This window comes from Ascoidea rubescens, assembly GCF_001661345.1.
Source record: "Ascoidea rubescens DSM 1968 unplaced genomic scaffold ASCRUscaffold_2, whole genome shotgun sequence".
Taxonomy (NCBI): Eukaryota; Fungi; Ascomycota; class Saccharomycetes; order Ascoideales; family Ascoideaceae; genus Ascoidea; species Ascoidea rubescens.
Genome location: NW_017962914.1, coordinates 1368939 through 1389783, shown reverse-complemented (window position 1 = coordinate 1389783; position 20845 = coordinate 1368939). Strand labels below are relative to the sequence as shown.

The following is a 20845-nucleotide window of genomic DNA, read 5'->3' as shown; positions in this document are numbered from 1 at the left end:
TCATGTGGCTGAGTTGCTTCTTCAAGGGATAGCCGGACAGCTGGATTTGGTGTACTCTTTTCTACTCTGCTCAGATTCAGCATTTAACCACTGTCAGTTTTTTGTAGCAGCATTGGAGGCATAAAAACTGTTTATGGAGTGGAGGACAGGCATGAGAAGTTTCCTATTTTGTTCATTGCGCATCTTCGAACTATAAACCCAAATTTGGTCTGTTTTCGATCTTCTATTGTTTTCTCTTTTCGCTTTGAAATTTTCTAGTTTTGTATATTTGCTTCTTCAGTGAATGCCTAAAGATAAAATAGACAATAATAGCATAAAACTATTGGAGGACCAAATTTGATAGCATCTTGATAATTCAAAATATATAACTATATGCATAAATGAATATCGCATTTCCATAATGAAAATTAACTGGCAAAAAGAAAAGAGTAAAATAAATTTGTAAGACAAGGAAATATCACATAATAACATGGAAAGGTTTTTGAAGTCGTGTTGCAGAATTCGCAACATCTACTAGTGCTTCAAAAGATGATTAATTGAAGAATCCTACAATCTTGACAATGTAATCCTTTGCGGCAACCAATAATAGAATTATAACCTTTACCTCGACAAATAAAAACATCTCCAAAACTCTCAACAGGATTATTTGAGAACAATAGCATCTTTCTCATTGTAACAAAACTGAAGTTCAAAAAATGATGATTTTCTTTGACTAAAATAACGATAAAGGTTTCCTACTTATTGTATCCATCTCTCTTGGGTCAACTGAATTACTTTCATTGCATCAAATTCCCCTTAACATTCCTATGATTAAGCGAGCAATTTGAATTGTATCTATTTGTCTTATTCTTCCTCTAAGAACTAAGTTAACAAATTATACACTAAGGAACACTGAATAGTGGACTCCCAACAACAAAACAAATAATAAACTGGTAATAAACTGGTAATAAACTGGTAATAGACTAATGATAAACCAATAAGGAGCACTGACTTATTAAACCCTCAAAGACTAAACAAATAGATAACAACAATAATGTATAGAATAACACTTAAGCGCCGAAATAATCGTAGTATAATCAATAAACAAAATATTGTTTGATAATTTCTTGACTCATCAGTTATATACTACCTTAAAACAAGATACTATTGCGCCACTGGTAGAAACTAAACACTTCTTCCCATAAGAAGTGTTCCTGTTAGAAGTCACCACTTTATCTGTGGTATTGGCTAGACACTACAGAAAATGTTACAATAATAGCAAAAAGCCATTAAGGGACCAAATTTGATAAAATCTCGATAATCTAAAATAAAAGAACTTTAACAAAATAAACGAAAACTGCTCTTTTATATCGAAAATCGAGTGGCAAAAAAGCAGAGCAAATTTTTAAGGTAAGCAAAATATTATGTAATAATAAGGAGCTCTCACAATATATCGAATATCAATGATTTTCACATTTAGTGTAAAAGGTCTTTATGTATCAATTGACAAGTGATTTCTTGTCAGTCGCAAACAAAGACGTTGGGCAGTATTTATGGGCTAGCCAATCGATTGACTTTTTTGTCCGAACCATTTAAAAGAGCTAGTTTTCTTTCTAGGTTTCTTTCTAGGTTTCTCATAAGTCTCTAAAGCAACCAAAGCAAAGGAAGAAACCACATTGAAGCATTTAGTTTCTTCAATTCTGAAAAACTCAAAAAAACCCATTGTATGGGTGGTTTTAGTTTCCTGAAAAGGATGTATCCGACAAACAGAGTTCAGCCAGCTTTTGCCGACAAACTAAAAGGAAAGAAAATGAATGAGATGAGAAATTCGTCCCAGTGAAATTTTTTTTTGTCACTGGTTTTTTTTGGTTTGAGTCAAAAACAGTATTTAAAAAAGTCTTTTGTCGACTTTTTTATTATTTTATGAAATATATCTTGCCATCTGCTTTCTTAAACAAAAGGAATCTTCTCGCACTTTCTCAAACTTTCTCGAAAAAATCCTCATCTCACCATCTCCCATTATTCTTTTCCACTTTTTCAATTTCTGAAATGTCTCAACAAGAATTAGTTCATCCAACTATCGTAGATGGTTGGTTTCGTGAAATATCAGACACTATGTGGCCTGGCCAAGCAATGACTTTGAGAGTCAAAAAAATTTTACACGTTGAAAAGACTAAATACCAAGACCTATTGATATTCAAATCGACCGATTATGGCAACGTTTTAGTCCTCGACAATGTTATTCAAGTCACTGAAAGAGATGAATTTGCCTACCAAGAAATGATCGCTCATTTGGCTTTATTCTCCCATCCAAACCCCAAAAAGGTTCTTGTCATCGGTGGTGGTGATGGTGGTGTTCTAAGAGAAATCATCAAGCATCCAGGTGTTGAGTCTGCTATTTTGTGTGACATCGATCAAAGTGTTATTAATGCTGCCAAAAAATACTTGCCTAACATGGCAAAATCCTTTGACCATCCAAAGGTTAACGTTCATATTGGTGATGGTTTTAAATTTTTAGAAAGTTATAAAAATCATTTTGACATCATCATCACCGATTCTTCTGATCCGGAGGGTCCTGCTGAATCTCTTTTCCAAAAACCTTATTTCCAATTATTAAATCAATCATTAACCGAAAATGGTGTCATCACAACCCAAGCTGAATCTATCTGGTTACATATGAAAATTATTAAGGATTTAAAAGACGCTTGCAGCCAAGTTTTTCCAAACGTCAGATATGCTTACACCACTATTCCAACTTATCCATCTGGTCAAATTGGTTTTATGGTTTGCACCAAAAACAAATCAATCGATTTATCAAAACCTTTAAGATCTTTCTCAAAAGATGATGAAAAAAAATTATTCAGGTACTATTCTAAAGAGATCCATGAAGCCTCATTTGTTTTACCAAACTTTGCAAAAGTTGAGCTCGAATAATAAAAAAAACGGATTAAGATTAACAAATCAATAATGAACACATCCATTCAATTAATTAGTTTGATGAAATGGAATGCTTTTATGACTTTTCCTCCCTTATAGCCTTTTTTTATATATATTTGTTTGATCATTGTTGCTTTTCTCATCTGATCATCGTACATATAGATATATATCAAGGAATAGATTTTTTTTTTATTATTTACTCATTTATTCTTAAGTGTTTCCAATTCGGATCGAAGTTGTCTGTATTTCAAAGTCAACTTATAATATGCTTTATAAATTTTTGTATTCTCTTCAATTTCCTCGGCTAATTCTTTTTGCAACTTGGTATACTTGTCTTTTAAATTTAAATATTTGATCTCAAATTTCTGATTATCATTATTATTTTCATTATTATTTTCATTATTATTTTCATTATCATTATCATTTTCATTATCATTTTTATAATTATTTTCAATTTTTACACGCTCTTCTAATGAGTTTGGTGAATTCTTTTCAGAAATCAATAGATTTTCTTTAAAATCATTCAATATTGATTTTAACAGAATGATCTCATTTTTTTGAGATATTAAAACATTGCTCAACTCAAAATCTAAATTATTGATATCATTTTGATCTCTTGTCGTAAATATTTTGTTTCCGAATTTTAATTTGCTAGTATTAGTATTATTATCTTGGATACTACCAGGTGAATTAAGAAAAGTTAAATTTTTATTAATCTCTTTATTAATCTCTGCATGAGTCAAATTAGTCTTGGTGTTAAAAGAAATAGACGATTCAATTGTACCCGATTCAACAATATTATTATCATATTTATAGTTATAATTCAGTAGCTTTAGCTTATTGTTATTATGATTAAACTCAGCGTTATCGTCATTTTCTTGACTGAAAATTGAGTCGAATTTATTTCCTGTGTCCCTATTTAAAATAATTTTATCAATATGATGATTTTTCAAATAAGTAATCTTTTGATCTATATCTTTATCACTTTCAGTGTTATTTTTAGTATTAGAAGAAGGAAATTTGCCAGGGTATGAAAATGGCAAAGTAATCTTTGTATCATCCTGATCGTTTATTTGCACATCTTTCAAGGAAGCATTTAAATCATCACCAACACTGTTGATCGAATCCCCACTGTTGTTGCCAGGATCTTTGTCTTTCTTTTCTTGATTCGTGATATCTTCTATTTTATCTATCTGATCAGCAAGTTTGTTTTTGTCGTCCTCAATCTGGTCTAGCAATTGAGTCAAATTCAAGTCGACACCATTCCCATTATTTTCGGCAAATTCTTTTGCATCCTCTGTGGTGTCCTCATAGAGTATCTTGTGGTCCAAGCGTTTTCCACTGTTCTTATCGAGTCTATGGTCTGTGGTGCCACTATCGCCTGGCCAGCTGGAACCATTTGTCAAAGGTCTGTTTCCAAGAATCTCTAGTCTTTTCTTGCGCAGTAAAACTTCGATCTCTAGATCTTTAATACTGCTCCTGTCCTGGCTGCCCAACCCATTCTGGCCCAACTCGAGCGAATCGGTTGAGGAAAAATCGAAATCAGTGTTGTCTAAGGTGCTGTTGGGATGGAATATCGAGCTGAACTTCCACCTGGAATCTCTAGCAGCATCGTAGTCGTACTCCTCGCGACCCAACGACCATTTCATGGTGCTTGGTTGAGGTTTCCTCTGTGCTTATGTTTCTTCAGCTGGAAACCACCGGCTGAAACTTGTGGTCTGCTGCACTGCTATTTTAAGATTTATTTGCCAAATCACCAACTTCAGTCCACAGCATCTCCAGATCGCTCAGTGCTTTTCTTCTTTCACTGTCATTCTCTGGCACTTTTCGTAACTTTTGTGCCTCTCCAACTAAAACTAATCGATATTCTGGTTGCCAATAATGGTTTCTCCTGCACAGAATGCTGTTCGAAAGCGTTCAGCTAAGAATTCTCCCTCTCTTGCTCAACAATCTCCATTGAAAAAGAGCTCCAAAAGACAAAAGTCAAAAAACGAAGATCCAGATGTTTCTTCCTCCAAATTAGAAAAAGAATTCGAGTTCACATTCAACAACAATTACAAGTTTGCTAAATTGCCCTCGCCGGAATACAAATATCAACTTGCCTTGTATTTTGTTACCGCTCTAGCTTTTATATCAAGATTTTACTCTATATCATATCCTGACGAAGTCGTGTTTGACGAGGTTCATTTTGGAAAATTTGCTTCATATTATTTGGAAAGAACTTATTTTTTTGATTTGCATCCTCCATTTGCAAAATTGCTAATTGCTGGTGTTGGTTATTTAATTGGGTACTCTGGAAAATTTAAATTTACTAGTATTGGCGACAGCTACATTGAGAACAATGTTCCCTATATTGCTTACAGATCTTTTTCTGCATTGCTTGGATCATTGACTATTCCAGTGATTTTTTTAACAATGAAGGAGTCCAATTACTCAATTCCATCGTGTTTATTAGCCAGTTGTTTAGTTTTATTCGATAATGCTCACGTAGCTGAAACCAGATTGATTTTATTAGATTCTACTTTGATTTTTTCTGTGGCCTTATCAATTTATTGTTATGTCAAATTTAGTAAGCAAAGATCTAAACCGTTTTCTTTTGATTGGTATAAATGGCTAGCATTGACAGGTGTTTCACTTTCCTGTGTTATTTCCACAAAGTATGTTGGTGTTTTCACATTTATGACGATTGGGTCGGCTGTATTAATTGATTTATGGGATTTGTTGGACATTAAAAAGGGTTTAAGTATTGAAAAGTTTGCCAAGCATTTTTTGACAAGGTTTCTCTTTTTAATTGTGATTCCATTTTTCATTTATTTGTTTTGGTTCTGGTGTCATTTTGCCATCTTAACCAAATCAGGGCCTGGTGATTCGTTCATGTCATCGGATTTCCAAGAAACATTGGGCGATTCACCATTAGCTAGAGATGCTAAACAAGTGAACTTTTATGATGTTATTACCATTAAACATAAAGATACAGAAGGATTTTTACACTCGCATCCATATGAGTATCCCTTGAGATATGAAGATGGTAGAGTTTCTTCAAAGGGTCAACAAGTTACATGTGTTAAAAGTGCCAACGCAAGTGACGATTCTAACAATTTATGGCAAATTTTACCAAAAGAAGATTTTCCCGAAAATAAGAGAGTTGGACATCCAGTTCGAATCTCAGATGTAATTAGATTGTATCATCTAAACACTGATTCATATTTATTGACACACGATGTCGCATCTCCATTGTTTCCAACAAATGAAGAATTCACAACAGTAAAGGAAGATCTTGCACTTGGCAAAAGATATAATGATACATTATTTAGAATTGGTGGGGCAGAGAAAAAGAAAACAGGAATTGTAAAGACAAAGGCATCATTAATTAATATACTTCATGTTCCAACAGTTGTTGCTATGTGGACACATGATGACAAGTTATTACCAGATTGGGGATTTAACCAACAAGAGGTGAATGGAAATAAAAAATTAAAAGAACATTCCAATGCTTGGGTATTTGACGAAATCTTTGGGTTAAACGATTCGAGATCCGTTTATGTTCCTAAAAAAATTAAGAGGATGCCCTTTTTATCCAAATGGTTTGAATTACAAAAGCAAATGTTTGTTCAAAACAATAAATTAACATCTCAGCATCCATTTGCTTCGCAACCTGAGAGTTGGTTATTATCACTTTCGGGGGTATCATTTTGGTCAAAAAATTCCACAAGAGAACAAATTTATTTCATTGGAAACATATTAGCATGGGCAATTGAAGCATGCTTCTTATCTGTGTTTATTGGGATAGTATTGGCTGACCAAATTACCAGAAGAAGAGAAGTGTTTGCATTAAGCGAGGATTCCAGATCAAGATTGTATTACAACATAGGGTTTTTCTTTATTGGATGGTGTAGCCATTATTTCCCATTTTTCTTAATGGGCAGACAAAAATTCTTGCATCATTACTTACCAGCGCATTTAATTGCTTCTGAGTTTACTGGAGCATTGTTTGAATTTATATTCACCGACAATAGAGGCGAGGGCTTATTGGATGATAAAGAATTGAAGGAATTTAAGAACAATAAAAGAGTCAAGAATAGTGACAAAAACCAGAAAACGGTTTACAAGATCAACAAGTATCTATTCGTTGTCAGCTTTGCGATATTGGTCACATCTGTGATTGCTACATTTATGTTTTTCAAGCCATTGACATATGGAAACGAGTCTTTGGACAAGGAACAAGTGCTTGCCAGACAATGGTTGAATATCAAATTGCACTTCGCCAAATGAAGCAACAACACATGTATCACATAGAACAATAACCATTTCTACTATTCCATTCTTCAAGCATTTTGCGTCGACAATGTAATTTCAAAAAAATAGTTTCACATTTCAATATATGCATTTATGACCGAAAATTGCAAAAAGAGTGCAACCACAAAGGCAGCAGAAACAGCAGCAATCATTAGCCTGCAACAGAAATAACCTTATCTGTCGCGCCCAGATCATAACGGTTGAACCCAGGGCTGCGGGCCGCAGAGCTGCGTCAGCTGACACATTCTTGTGTTTGAACGCGGTTGCAAACACCGCGGGGATCCCGGTGTGGCGGGTGTGGGAGAAGTACCTGTTAGGGCTCTAACAACACAAGGGTCACGTGGTAAATGTGAAACTTTTGGCAGGCGTTGTGGCTTCCTTATGCAGACTACTCTTGAGTGTTTCATTTTCCTGCAAATCCAGAACCAGGACCGAGTGAGCTCACAAAGTGAGCTTAGTGCTAGGCTTGGAGGAGGGCTTTGGACGACTGTCTGGCTTTGTCGATGTTCAAAGTGCCGACAAAACTGGAGAAGCTGCGGTATTTCTGTGGCGGGCAGCGAGCGGGACCGAGATCTTTTCCGGCGGGCCAAAAAGGTCTGGAGCTTTGAAAGGTCCTAAAGTGCCCTGAGTATGTCCTGCTATTTTTACCTGCTTTTTATATGTCCTCGAGCTTGTACATGCATAACCTTAGGTAATTCTTCTAACTGCTTGTTCTGTCTCTTGTTGCTTTCATTATATCTCCAAACAATTTCTATTTAAACATCTCTTTCGCTTTGTAATCTGCTTCCACTGCCTCTTTCCAAGGATTTTCCATTTCTTGGTCTTTTAAGGGCTGATGCTCTTTTCTCGTCTTTATTTTAGAAGTTTTCACAGTATCTCTTGATTGGAGGAACAAAACCTTATAGAGAGCCATGACAAACCTTATCATATCACCCGGTTTCTGTATCCTTTTAGCTATGTAATATTATATTACCAACAATCTTTTCTTAGCAATTTACCCTGGAACCCACCAGATCAAACAACCTCCATCTCCATATTCAGAACTACGATATTGTATCTCGAGTCTTGAATTCTGTCATACACCCTTAGATAGCCAGTTAACTATCCAGATTTATGTTTCCAGATTTATGTTTCCAGATTTATGTCTTCATATTTTCATGTTTGTACATTTTCTCAACTGTGAACAAAACCAAGACGTAGCTGATGTTTGCCATTTATAACTTGGTTGTGCTCTAGCTGTTTCTCCAATACCTCAACTCGATAGGGGATCATAGAATCTGTGCTTGCTTTGATATTTTTCATCCTACAAAAATTTAATGAAATTTACAGCTTTCACAAAATAGAAAATGCCCAATTTGTTTTTCTGCTTTATTTGTTTTTTTACTTTATTTGTTTTTATATTTTTTTAATTTCTTTTATTTTGTTTTGAAAAAGAAATTCCCAAAATTCCCGAAATTGGAAAAATTGGAAAAACTGAAAAACAATTGAAACAAAAAAACATGAAATTATACATATAAATTAGAAAAATTAAAAATATAGGCACCAGATTATTCTGCATCTTCCTGAGTCTCATATTTACTGGCTCAGTTATATCTACTTATTGCTCTCTTACATATTACTCTAATACTTCAACAACTGGAACTGGCACTGGATTTTCAGTTCAGTTGATTCATTTTTCAGTAAATCGCTTACCTCCCCATGATTATAGCTCATAATCACTCATACTGATTCATAGCTGTGTGTATACTACATAGTATCATAGTATACGTTGTATATTATGTTATAATTGGTGATTCACTTTATCATCCATTTTTGATTCAATCTTTCGATTTGGTTGTGCTATTTTTAATATATTCTTTCGTAAAATTCAGTTTCTCTTTAAAGTAATTGAAAAGAAAAGAAAAAGTTTATTTTCATTTGGTTTTCATTTTATTTTCAATTTTATTTTCTATTACAATTACAATTACAATTATAACTATAATTTTAAATTTAAAATTTATTTTGCTCAATACCTAAAATTAATAAAAAAAAATAAAACAATTATTTTTTTTTCTTTTGTCCAATATACATATACAAATAAAAATTCTCACACCTTTAAATATTCCTACAAACATATATATATTATATAATATATATAAACTTCTTTTCTTCTTTTATCTTGAAATTTTTTTTTTCATTTTTCATTTTTTATTTTTCTTTTAAATGATTCATTTTGTTTTCTAGCTATCTATTTATCAAATAATCAAATAAATATTTTAGCTTTTTTCTTCTAAATTGCACTTAATACAAAATCATTCTTTCATATTTTTTTATTTTTTTTTGCTTACACTATAATATACCATATTATATTAAATTCAATTCAATTTAATCCAACCCACTTTAATCCAACTCACTTTAATAATTTTTAATTTAATTCATACTAATAACAATACACAAAATGCAAATCCCATTCATACTATTTATAACTTTCCTACTTCAATTTTCTACCACATTGGGTAAATTCAGCAAGAAATCAAATAAAAATATAGCAGCTTATTGGGGTCAAAATACAATGGGTACCCAAACAAATTTCACTGCAGAAGAAGAAAGATTATCATTTTACTGTCAATCGGATTCTGTCGATATTATTCTATTAGCTTTCATGAACATGTTCCCAGGTAATAACTCAATTCCAAGATTGGTCTTCTCAGCTGGTGAATTCTCCTACACTTATCAAGAAACAATCAATCAATTAGAAACTGATATTAAAACTTGTCAAAAGAATGAAAAATTGGTCTTGTTATCCTTGGGTGGTCAAAGTGCTGATTATGGGTTTTCAAGTGTTGCCGAAGCTGTTAATTTTGCTTCCATATTATGGGACATGTTTGGTGAAGACTATGATGATGATCAATTAAGACCATTCGGCTCTGCTGTAGTCGACGGTTTTGATTTTGATATCGAAAACAGTAATGATGTTGGATACGTTGAACTAATAGAAGAATTGAGAGAGATAATTGATGAAAATGGTTCAAAGGATTACTACATCTCCGCTGCTCCCCAGTGTCCATATCCTGCTGATGATGTCGTTGAAATCTTGAACAATTCCTATGTTGATTTCCTATTTATTCAGTTTTACAATAACGAATATAATTGTGACGCAAATACGGACCGATTTAATTGGAATACATGGGCAAGCTATGCGAAGGATATCTCCAAAAATGAAAACGTCAAAATATATTTGGGGTTGCCAGGCTCAAATGAATCAGCAGTATCTGGGTTTATTGATAATTCAACATTGTTAGAGAATAGAATCAACCAGGCTAAAAAGAATAGTAGTTTTGGTGGTGTCATGGTGTGGGATGCATCTACTAGTTTCAACACAACAATTGACGACGAACTTTATATTGATATGATTAAATATCTTTTAACTGGAGACGACAAATACTTTGAGGAACAAAGTAGCTCATATATTTGCACAGAGACTGATCGTTGTTTTAATCAATACAATCATGTAACAAGTACAAGTGAAGATAATGGTATGAAGCAAATAAGTATCTTATATGGCATTTCTCCAATATTGTCGGGAATAATAACATTCATAATGTTTTTATATTGAATGGGATAATGAGATAAATATACTTTCTTTCTTTGTTAACGTTTTTACTCTTCACCACTGCTCTTATTGTTATTATTATACTCATTGCTAATAGCTGTGGTTACTATATTTTTTGTTGTTCACGACTTTCTTTTTTTCTACATAACTTTTTTTAATTCAGGCATTCAGGTTAGACTAGTTAGAGGCAAGTTTTTTTTGTATTTTAAGCTGTAGCAATTCCTTCTCCTTCGCGGAATATTTACTGTTCTTCAGTTCATGTTTATTGTTGTACTAGAAGGAAGAAGAGCCAAATGATAGCCCGTAATGGAGCTCATTAGGCCCCTTCATTTGCTCCCGATCAGGCAGTTCCAGATTTTCCACATCTTTGGTACCGACCCACAAAACTGCTTAGCCCAGACCTAATCTAAGTCGAGCTTTTTTTCGTGTTTTTTTTTTTCGTTTTTCGCATTTTTTTTCGCGCTGATCTCGGAAATGCCATTTAGCCGTCAGTCGGTTATTAACCGACAACCGGCTGTTTGTGAACTGATGGTCGGAAGTTTGACTAGAAACAGTCGAATTACATTTCTATTGTCTTCGCGGATCTGCCTGGATTCCACACCTGAAATGGTGGAGATGGTGGAGATGGTCTTCATTCACTTGCAATATAATTCAGCAGATCATGTTTAAGAGAATTGTCTTCAAATAAATAAAATTTCACAAAGGATAGGTATTAAGGGTCCACGGATTCAAATTAAACTAAAACGAAATTAAAACAAAGCTATAGAGTAAACATACCAAAAAAAAACTTGCACTTAAAGGAACAAAAAGAATAAAAACAAAGAAAAAATTAGGAAAAAAAAAAATTCAACCAAATTCCGTACTAGGAAGTTATGGTAGCTGGAGGAACCCATGCACCTGGAGCTGAAGCTTTCACTGACTGGGCTGATTTGTTTGGAGGAGGACCAGGGGGTCTTTCTATTTGATTAGCTGGCTGAATTGGAGATTCTTGAACTTTTGGTTCAAGAGTTGGCTCACGAATTGGTTGTGTAACTGGCTCAGGTGCCGGGTTAAAAGCGGGTTTAGTAGACTGGACAACTGGCTGAGGAGTTGGTTTTGTGACTGGTTCAGGAGTTGGTTCAGGAGCTGTTTCTGAAACTCTTTCTGGAACTGGTGGTGGTGTAGTGTTTTGTACTGGTTCTGCTCTTTCATCAGTTTCTAAAATTGCACCTTTCTGTTGGTTTTCTTCAACTCTTTCAAGTGGTGCATTTGGATCATTAACAACAATAGGGTTTATTTGAAGAGTATCTTCTATTTCTTCCTCATCTTCTCTTTCGGCCTCTGTTTGGAGTAATCCAGTGGCTTCTTTTAATACATTATACCAAATTAACATGTCTTCCTTTGAAGCAAATTTCAATTCAATCAATTTTTTATGACTAGAGAATTTTGTAAGAAAACTTTTATTACAGTCTGCGCCTTTAATTTGAAATTTGTATTCAACTTCTTTAATGTACTTCTTCTTTTTAGAAAATTTTCTTGAAAAAGTATTTTTTATTGATTTAGATTTAGATCTGGTAATCTCAGCGGGTGCACTTTCATCTCCAAGATAGGTTGGTGAACCATCGTTTTCACTGCTATATGATCCTTGACTTGGAACTCTGATTGTGGTTGTTTGGTGTTTGTAATCTTGAATAGATGCATTCAATGTGCAATCTGGTAAATAGAATACGAATTCTGGGTCTCCAAAATGATATTTGTCCTTGAAATTAATTAAATATTTTGATCTAGTGACAACAAAATAACTTGATTTGAGGTGATCTGATTTTAAATTTGAAACTCTTTTATAATTTAGTTCATTTTCAATTATTGGAATAGTTAGCGGGTTATCTTTATTGGGGAAAACCGTATTATCAATGGTTTTTCTAATATTTCTATCGATTATTACTTCGCTTTCAGCTAATGCATCGACGTTTAGTAACAAATTTAAAGCCTCTGAATTGTTTGAAATTAAACGGCTATTAGCCAATTCGTCATTTGAATTTGAATTTGTATTTGTATTTGTATTTGTATTTGGAGTGCTATTTGAATCCAAATCTAAACTCCCACTGGTTATCAAACTTAAATTATTGACATTGTTTGGAGAAATAAAATAATCCCATTCAAATTGATTGTCTAAAAGTGAAAATTCGTTTATAATATTTTTCAAATTTGCATCGAATAAAGAAGAGAACTTCAAAATGTATTGAGTTAAAGAGATCAAGTTAGTTTTGATATTGTTGACAATAAAATTTGATTCAAAATTTTTGAAATTACGAATAGTTTTGATGAATGAATCAATTAAAGAATTTTCAATTGAGATAAAGCTTGAGGAGGTCTTTAATAAATGTTTTTTCAATAAATAGGGGTCATTTTCAAAATCGTTTAATGATCGGTTTGAATCCTTTAATTGCAAGATTATTTCATTTAATTTATTTGACTCATGAGTTGATTTTTTCTTGTATTTGTCGTAATCCTTTAAATAGGTGAGGTTATCATGAATGATTTTTTTCTTTTCAATTTGAATGTCATTAATTGTTTTCTTCAATTCGGGTACTATTGATCGAAGCAATTGTTCTAATCCGTGAGTTTGAATGATGTTATCGTTGTTTTTGAGCTTTAATAATTCAAATAGCCCATAAATACCTTTCAAATGATCGCCTGTGGAAGAAATGTTGTCTAGCTCGCCATTGCCATTAGCATTGCGATTAGCATTAATACCAGACGAATTATAGACATCGGTATCGCTGCTATTATTTGATCCTTCGACAGTATGGACAGGGAATTGGGGTTGTTGAGTTAGGTTCTTCTTGATCTTCTCAAAGCCCTCAGAGATTTTTTCAGCTAAGTAAATGTAGCCCTCAGAGTAATTGACCAACAATTCGATAGCGTGGATCCAATGGTCTAATCTTGTCACCAAGATCGAAGACACATCAGGAAGAGTTTCATTGATCAAATCGTGTTGGACGGTTGGAGTGGAAGAATCGACAGCAGCTGCACTCATTGTAGATGACAATAGTTGAGTAATTTAATTAGCAATAGCCTTGGTGTTTTATTGATTAATTTGAAAAAAAAGGAACTACCAAGGAGAGTCTTCCATATATATATATATTGCTGGGTCTTGTATGATCTTGTTCACCACAGCTGCTACACAACTGAAATTCAGAACCTAAACCCTAAACTAACTTCCAGCAACAAGTCAGTAAAAGCAATTCTGGAGATCAGAGCCCTTTGACGACACTGCTCTGGAGGCAAGTTGGCTTATGACCTAGAAGTAGCAGCAGCAGCAGAGAAAGGACATCTGCCGCTACTTCCATCTCCAGTCCTAGCTCTGCTTCCTCTCAGCGATATATTTGCTGGCCAGCCCAAGAGGGACTTTTCTTGCTACCAACGTTGTCTCCATGGACTCTGCTTGCTACGATACTGAATATGTCATCTGTATTGATGTGTTTTCGCACGACCACCTCAGCAAAACACAGGCCACTGACACTGGCAGCAGTTACTTGAGTCATCTTTTCCAGCAGAACATCGATTCCACGCACAGCTCACCTCTCGTTGACAGCTGGTGTGTGAAAGCAATCGACTCCAGGGACATCTTCTGCCCATACAATCCAGCTTTTGAAACCACTTTCACCAAGAGACAGACTCTACCCCCTGTTGCTAAAAGTTCCGGGAGAGACTCCTTCAAGAAACTAGCTACAGACGTTTTTGTTGATTACAGATTCACTCAATTATCCATATTACCACTTGACATGGATCTTGCCACTGATGCTGATATCGAACCCTTGAGAGCAAAGGCTCTAGGGTATGGTGTCATAAGATTATACCGACAAAACGAAAACATTAATAAGGATACTGGCGATGATGATATTTTTAAAAGTGGCTCTGAGTCTAATAAGCGATTCTCGTTATCTGACAAAATGAACTCGTTATCATTGACTTCATCGTCCCAGCAACATTTGAACTTGACTACAAAGTCCTCTTTGAAATTACCAAGAAGAAAAAACAGAACATTAAAAGGAAGCGAAAATGACAATGGCGACGACAATGAAAAAGAGAAAGACAAAGAGAAAGAACAAAATGAAATTTTTCAAAAAAATTTACTTGCTTACAATAAAAGTAAAGAATTGAATGAAATCAGTGGCGATGGAACAATAATTGCGATTGTTGCTGTACCGAGCTATTTTACTGCCACTGATTTGTTGGGATTTGTTGGGGAAACTGCAAGAGAAAATGTATCACATTTTCGATTTATTAAATCGCATACCCCAAATCGATTTATGGTATTGATGAAATTCAGAACAAAGAAAAATGCTTTGCTTTTTCAAGATAATTACAATGGCAGAAAATTCAATTCAATGGAACCGGAGACTTGCCATGTTATATTTGTTAAATCGATTTTATTTAGAACAGATAATGATCATAGAGTTGAAAACCAGTCCAATTCAATTCCTTACCTATTAGATGATCCATTTATGTCAAACCCAAAGAATTCTCAATCTCATTCCCAGTCTCAATTGACAGTAAAACCTCTACCGCCTCCAACTCCCAAATTGATAGAATTGCCAACTTGCCCTGTATGTTTAGAAAGGATGGACTCCAGCATCTCAGGCTTATTAACAATTCCATGCCAACATACTTTTCATTGCCAATGTCTAAGCAAATGGAAAGACGACACCTGCCCAATTTGTAGATACACTTCATTGAAGTATAGAAAATTTGATTTTAACTCAAATAATATTAACAATTTCAATACTAATGAGCATACTGAAGATAAATGTTTCTTTTGTGGAATTCAACAAAATTTATGGATCTGTTTAATATGTGGTAATATAGGATGTGGGCGTTACGATTCAGGCCATGCTATTGAGCATTTCAAAGAGACTGGACACTGTTTTTCAATGGACATAAACAGTCAAAGAGTTTGGGATTATGCTGGCGATAATTATGTTCACAGACTATTAACTAATGAAGCTGATGGAAAATTGGTAGAATTGTCCTCGAGAAATGACTGTTCGTTCAATGCAAACTCTGAGAAAAATGCCAATGGATCCAATGACTCTAAAGTTGAAAACATGAATCTTGAATATACCCATATTTTGGTCTCGCAGCTAGAAAGTCAACGAGAGTATTTCGAAGACAAAATCAGCCAATTTGTCGATAAAAATCAAAAACTATCAGACGAAAACGAGCAGTTAGAGAAATCTCTAAGCAAACTAGAGGCCTCCATAAAAACGATCAAGGAGGAGTCGTTGTCTGCAATAGAGAGCAAAATGGACAAGTATTCAAAGTTGCTAACCAAAAACTTTGAAAAGTACAACGAGTTGAACAAGAGATACCAGGAGGAAAAGTCGATGGGAGAAGGGTTGTTTCGAAGAATCCAAAAGTTGGAAGCTGACAAGAAGAAGCTTGCCGACGAGAAGATGGAGCTCCAGACAAGCAACGAGGACTTGGGTGAGCAGGTCAAGGACTTGATGTTCTACTTGGAGAGCCAGGACAAGTTTCGCGACGCGGCCGAGGACGTGAAGGAGGGAACCGTTGTCCTCCAGCCGCCGGCAAAGAAGCACCGGTCCCGCAACAAAAAGAAGCGCTAGGCTTGCCTTCGAGCGCTAAGCGCTGATAGCAAAGGGTTCTGTTCCTCACAAGCAGCTGTTCTCTGGTCCAGCAACAACTTCTTTTACTATCCAAGATGGCACCTTCACCAAACGACACTGTTGTATTGCTCTCCTCAGATCACCAACGCTTTGTTGTCGAGAAAAACATCATAAACAAGTCTATTGTCATTAAAAACATCATTGAAGAATTAAATGGGGCAGCAGATTCTGATGACCCTCAAGATTTGGAGGGCGAACAAATAGAGATTCCTGTTGGCAATGTCAGATCCTCAGTAATGACCAAAATCATAGAATGGTGCAAACACCACAGAAACACCACGTTTCCAGACGATGATTTTGACGAGCCAAACAAAAGCACTCCCATTGACGATTGGGACAAAAAGTTTTTGGAAGTTGATCAAGATATGCTATATGAAATCATTTTGGCTGCAAATTATCTTAATATCCAACCTTTATTGGATGCTGGTTGCAAGGTTGTAGCGGAAATGATAAAAGGAAAGGGTGTTGTAGAAATAAGAAATACTTTTAACATTGTCAATGATTTTTCTCCAGAAGAAGAAGAAGCAATTAGAAAAGAAAATGAATGGGCTGAGGATCGTTGATATTACTTCGAATACCATATTTTTCCATTATTTTTATCGAGTTTTTATTTACTTAGTAGTTTATTTAATTTAATACTTACGTCTTTTTTTTTTTTCTTTGGTGGTTTTGTTTCCTGATGAATACATTATAATTACAAATAAAAAAGCAATAAAAAATATAGAAAACAATATTAATATTTTTTTTCTTATTTTATATCAATCAAACGTTTAATATCCAAAAGAGTAATCCCCATTAATCCATCGGTTAACCATATCTAATGCATTAACTGGTTGATCATAAGGAACCATATGTCCAGCATCAAAAACTCTTAAAAATGTAAAATCACCATAATTTCTAACGTAACCGGTAAATTTGTCTTCTAAGGTTACATATGGCAACATTGGAGAAGAGGTGAATTTATCATGATAAATATATTCTAATTCATCAGACCAACCGTAATTGCCTAACCAATTGCAAATGTAGTCTTTGTCTCCAGCATAAAGTAATACTGGGTATCCTTTTTCCAATAGCTCAGAAATATATTGATGAAATGGTTTCATTCCATCTCCAGTAAGAGCAAATTGAGTGCCAACTTTGGAACTGCAACCAACATAGTTATCAACTTCAGCACCTAGTGATTGCTTGACGTAATCGAGATTCATATAAGCATCAACATAATCCAAATCTTTATAACATAATTCCGTATCTGGATCGCATTTTTTTCGAATATCATACACATTCAATCCAGTTTTTTCAAAAGCCGAAAACATTTTTCTTTCACAATAAATTCCTGCAGGAATACAAACAAATGCACTATCAGTTTTATAACAGGCCTCAATTAGTTTGGCACATCTTGGATATGCGTCTCTCATATCTTCACATTCTCTCTCAGAAATAACAGGAGGATGGCCACCTCGACCACAAGCCATTGGTTCATAGTAACCAAATTGAGACAATGGGTCAGTGATACCATTTCCAACCATAATAGATGTCAACTCAAAGGATCTATCGGGATGGTTAATTATCTCAGAAGCAAACCTTGGAATATAATGGCCACCATATGATTCACCAGCAATATGAAATTTGTTGTTACGGAATTTAGGGAATGCTTTGAAAAATAACTCCAAAAATGCATAAACATCAGAAGCTGCAGCGTCTGTAGTTCCAACAGGTTTTGAAGTATTTGAATAGGAATAGCCAACTCCAATTGGTTGCTCAAGGAAAATAACACTTGCATTAGAATTCCATGAATAAGGATTATAAACAGGGTTCAAATTTTCGTCAATGGAAGAAGGTCNTCCAGGACCACCATTCAACCATAAAATCAAAGGTTCGTTTTCAGGGTCGTTTCTGCTCTCGAAAAACCAATAGAAAAAATGTTTATCCTCAGAGATAATATCTAAATAACCAGCGTACTGATCGACTTTGTCGATGCCGAGTATTTTGGGATTTGTTTTCTTGACTCTTAACGAGTAATCTTCAAAACTAGTAATTGTGACAGTAGAGTCCCATACGTGTGTCATGGTGGGGCTCTTTTTGTTTTTGATCGGTTTCTCTTTCATGAAGGAATAAATAGCATGGTCTAGCTGGGTCTTTTCTAGTAACTCCAAGTCGTTCCAAATGGCAAGAATCTCAGGGTCGTAGCTGAAGGGATCATTGCCAAAGAGGACTCTGAGGTTCTCAATCAATGGCAAAGCTGCTGCTAGTTGGATAAAGGCAAGAAGGACTAAAAGATTCATCGTGCTGTGGTGCTTAAACAAAGAGAGAGCCAGAGCAAATGCTGATAAAACACAAACTGGGGGCCGAAACGCCATCGCGTGCCAAAACGGAAGGCGATATACAACCCTCTGATAAGGCCTATCGCTTCTTTCGGGGTGTCTACAATTGCCTGCTCATTCAGAAGGCAAAACACCACACCTGGTTCTGGATAAATCGATTTTAGAATAACTATTTCAAATTTTAAAAATCCTCAAATGAAACTAATTCCAAATGTTATAAATCTCATTATGCTCAGTTTTGTTTTGTTATTCAAAAACCAAAATCTTCTGGAACCTGAAATCGCATGTTTATCCTACAATAACCTTGTGGAAAATATCAAAATTGTATTGTTTCATATTTCGAAATTGAATTTTTAAAATACACAAATTTAAAAGATTCTTTGATTTAAATGTTAAAAAAAGATGAGAGATGAGTTTATGAATAAGTTTTTTATAATTTATGATTTATGATTTAATACTGATAATCTCGAAATTCAAACAATAAGTCAATACAATTACGATCATAGATTTGATTAATTGATAAAGGAAACTATTTTCATTTTAAAAAAGGAAAAAGAGTGGCACAAGCATACTATACGAATACCTCGCTACCCAAAGTTACTGATGAAGCATCGAATCAAATATTATAATCACCAATGTTATCACGAAAAGAAGCTAATGAGTTTTGCATCAACAAAAAGAGATTGTTTTTGCGTTTATTTTTGAGTTTGAAGAACAGTTCCTAAATGCAGCCTTATGTATAAAACTTTAAAACCGCAATTGTGGACAAGTGATTTTTGTTCTCAATATTAGAATTGGTTAAAATGACTTAAAATTACTTGAAGTGTCTTTAAATTGTTAATTTTATGAACATAGAATTTCTTGACGAAATAATTAAAGCAGAAATAGAGTAAAGATAGGAAAAGAAGAAAATAGATAAGAAGAGAAAAGATAAAAAAAAAAGAAGAGAAAAGATAAAAATATTTAGCTACTATAGGAGTAGTCTCCATTTAACCATCTATTTATCATATCTAAAGAGTTTTTTGGTTGGTCATGAGGAACCATATGACCAGCATCAAACATTCTAATAAAAGTGAATTTGTCATAGTTTTTAATATACCCTGCATGCTGATTTTCTAAAGTGATGTAATCTTTAAAATCGACTTTTTTATATTTCTTATGATTTTTGTAATTTAATTCGCTTGTCCATGCCTCATTTCCTAGCCAATTGCACATAAAGTCCTTATCACCAGCATAAATTAAAACAGGTATATCATTGTTTAAAACTTCTGCAACATATTGTTGGAAAGGTTTTAAATGATCACCAGATAGATCAAATGCACTACTAACTGTGGAACTGCATGTCACATAATCTGAACTATAACCCTTTTCATTGATTCCCAAGGCATTTTTAACAAACTCTTGATTTAAATATTCCTCGATTTTTAACAAATGAGTATAGCCTAAAGGAGCAGAATAATCATAGGCTGTTCTGAGATCATAAATACTTTTGCCAGATTGCTGAATTGGTTGAATTAATCTTGAGGCACAATAAACCGCAGCCGGAACACAAATTAAGGCGCTTGAGGTTTTATAACAACCTTGGATTAATTTTTTACAGACTGGAGAATGATATTTTTTCATTGATTTGCATTGAGAAGAAGATAAAATTGATTCAGATATATCACCTTCACCACAAACCATTGGTTGATAATATTCAAATTGGGTTAAAGGATCAGTGATACCATTTCCAATTATAATGGAAGATAATTGAAAGGATTTGTCATTGTGTTTTAAAATTTCTGAAGCAATTCTAGGAATATAATGACCAGCATAGGACTCACCAGCTAAATGAAAGTTATTTTTTTGAAAATTGGGATATTTTTCAAAAAAAAGTTTTAAAAACTTATAAACGTCGACAGCAGCCAAATCTGTAGATTTTATAGTTGACGCAGTGTTTGAAAATGAATAACCAGTTCCAATTGGTTGCTCAAGGAAAATAACACTTGCATTAGAATTCCATGAATAAGGATTATAAACAGGGTTCAAATTTTCGTCAATGGAAGAAGGTC

The 20845-nt window shown here is 34.2% G+C and overlaps 9 protein-coding genes across 9 annotated transcripts; 5 read left to right on the top strand and 4 right to left on the bottom strand.

The window, feature by feature from the left end:
• The first annotated feature begins 1846 nt into the window (after window positions 1-1846).
• ASCRUDRAFT_74563 (spermidine synthase) lies at window positions 1847-3325 on the top strand. The gene has a single exon (XM_020192739.1). The coding sequence runs from the start codon at window positions 2260-2262 to the stop codon at window positions 2911-2913; it is 654 nt and encodes a 217-aa protein (XP_020049498.1). The 5' UTR covers window positions 1847-2259; the 3' UTR covers window positions 2914-3325.
• Window positions 3015-4681, bottom strand: ASCRUDRAFT_127841 (uncharacterized protein). The gene has a single exon (XM_020188978.1). The coding sequence runs from the start codon at window positions 4563-4565 to the stop codon at window positions 3117-3119; it is 1449 nt and encodes a 482-aa protein (XP_020049497.1). The 5' UTR covers window positions 4566-4681; the 3' UTR covers window positions 3015-3116.
• A 116-nt stretch (window positions 4682-4797) lies between these two features.
• PMT4 (dolichyl-phosphate-mannose-protein mannosyltransferase) lies at window positions 4798-7188 on the top strand (the record flags this gene model as incomplete). The annotated part of the gene is made up of 1 exon (XM_020191607.1): window positions 4798-7188. The coding sequence occupies one exon, from the start codon at window positions 4798-4800 to the stop codon at window positions 7186-7188; it is 2391 nt and encodes a 796-aa protein (XP_020049496.1).
• A 2277-nt stretch (window positions 7189-9465) lies between these two features.
• Window positions 9466-10989, top strand: ASCRUDRAFT_74561 (glycoside hydrolase family 18 protein). The gene has a single exon (XM_020192738.1). It carries the CDS (start codon window positions 9650-9652, stop codon window positions 10805-10807), a length of 1158 nt encoding a protein of 385 aa, XP_020049495.1. The 5' UTR covers window positions 9466-9649; the 3' UTR covers window positions 10808-10989.
• A 677-nt stretch (window positions 10990-11666) lies between these two features.
• Window positions 11667-13823, bottom strand: ASCRUDRAFT_68950 (uncharacterized protein; the record flags this gene model as incomplete). The annotated part of the gene is made up of 1 exon (XM_020191606.1): window positions 11667-13823. The coding sequence occupies one exon, from the start codon at window positions 13821-13823 to the stop codon at window positions 11667-11669; it is 2157 nt and encodes a 718-aa protein (XP_020049494.1).
• A 748-nt stretch (window positions 13824-14571) lies between these two features.
• Window positions 14572-16413, top strand: ETP1 (Etp1p; the record flags this gene model as incomplete). Its single annotated transcript, XM_020190249.1, has 2 exons — window positions 14572-14698; window positions 14945-16413. The coding sequence occupies 2 exons, from the start codon at window positions 14572-14574 to the stop codon at window positions 16411-16413; spliced, it is 1596 nt and encodes a 531-aa protein (XP_020049493.1).
• A 95-nt stretch (window positions 16414-16508) lies between these two features.
• On the top strand, window positions 16509-17036 carry SKP1 (SCF ubiquitin ligase subunit SKP1; the record flags this gene model as incomplete). The annotated part of the gene is made up of 1 exon (XM_020194409.1): window positions 16509-17036. The coding sequence occupies one exon, from the start codon at window positions 16509-16511 to the stop codon at window positions 17034-17036; it is 528 nt and encodes a 175-aa protein (XP_020049492.1).
• Window positions 17037-17243: 207 nt separating this feature from the next.
• ASCRUDRAFT_6748 (S10 family peptidase) lies at window positions 17244-18755 on the bottom strand (the record flags this gene model as incomplete). Its single annotated transcript, XM_020191396.1, has 2 exons — window positions 17244-18246; window positions 18334-18755. The coding sequence occupies 2 exons, from the start codon at window positions 18753-18755 to the stop codon at window positions 17244-17246; spliced, it is 1425 nt and encodes a 474-aa protein (XP_020049491.1).
• A 1002-nt stretch (window positions 18756-19757) lies between these two features.
• ASCRUDRAFT_6747 (peptidase S10, serine carboxypeptidase) lies at window positions 19758-20762 on the bottom strand (the record flags this gene model as incomplete). The annotated part of the gene is made up of 1 exon (XM_020191394.1): window positions 19758-20762. A coding segment is annotated over one exon (1005 nt), but the record flags the coding sequence as incomplete, so codon positions are not given.
• Window positions 20763-20845: the final 83 nt, after the last annotated feature.

Bases quoted from the DNA above. Each gene is read 5' to 3' on its own strand.
- ASCRUDRAFT_74561 (XM_020192738.1), top strand. From the start codon at position 9,650: ATGCAAATCCCATTCATACTATTTATAACTTTCCTACTTCAATTTTCT.
- ASCRUDRAFT_127841 (XM_020188978.1), bottom strand. From the start codon at position 4,565: ATGAAATGGTCGTTGGGTCGCGAGGAGTACGACTACGATGCTGCTAGA.
- ASCRUDRAFT_74563 (XM_020192739.1), top strand. From the start codon at position 2,260: ATGATCGCTCATTTGGCTTTATTCTCCCATCCAAACCCCAAAAAGGTT.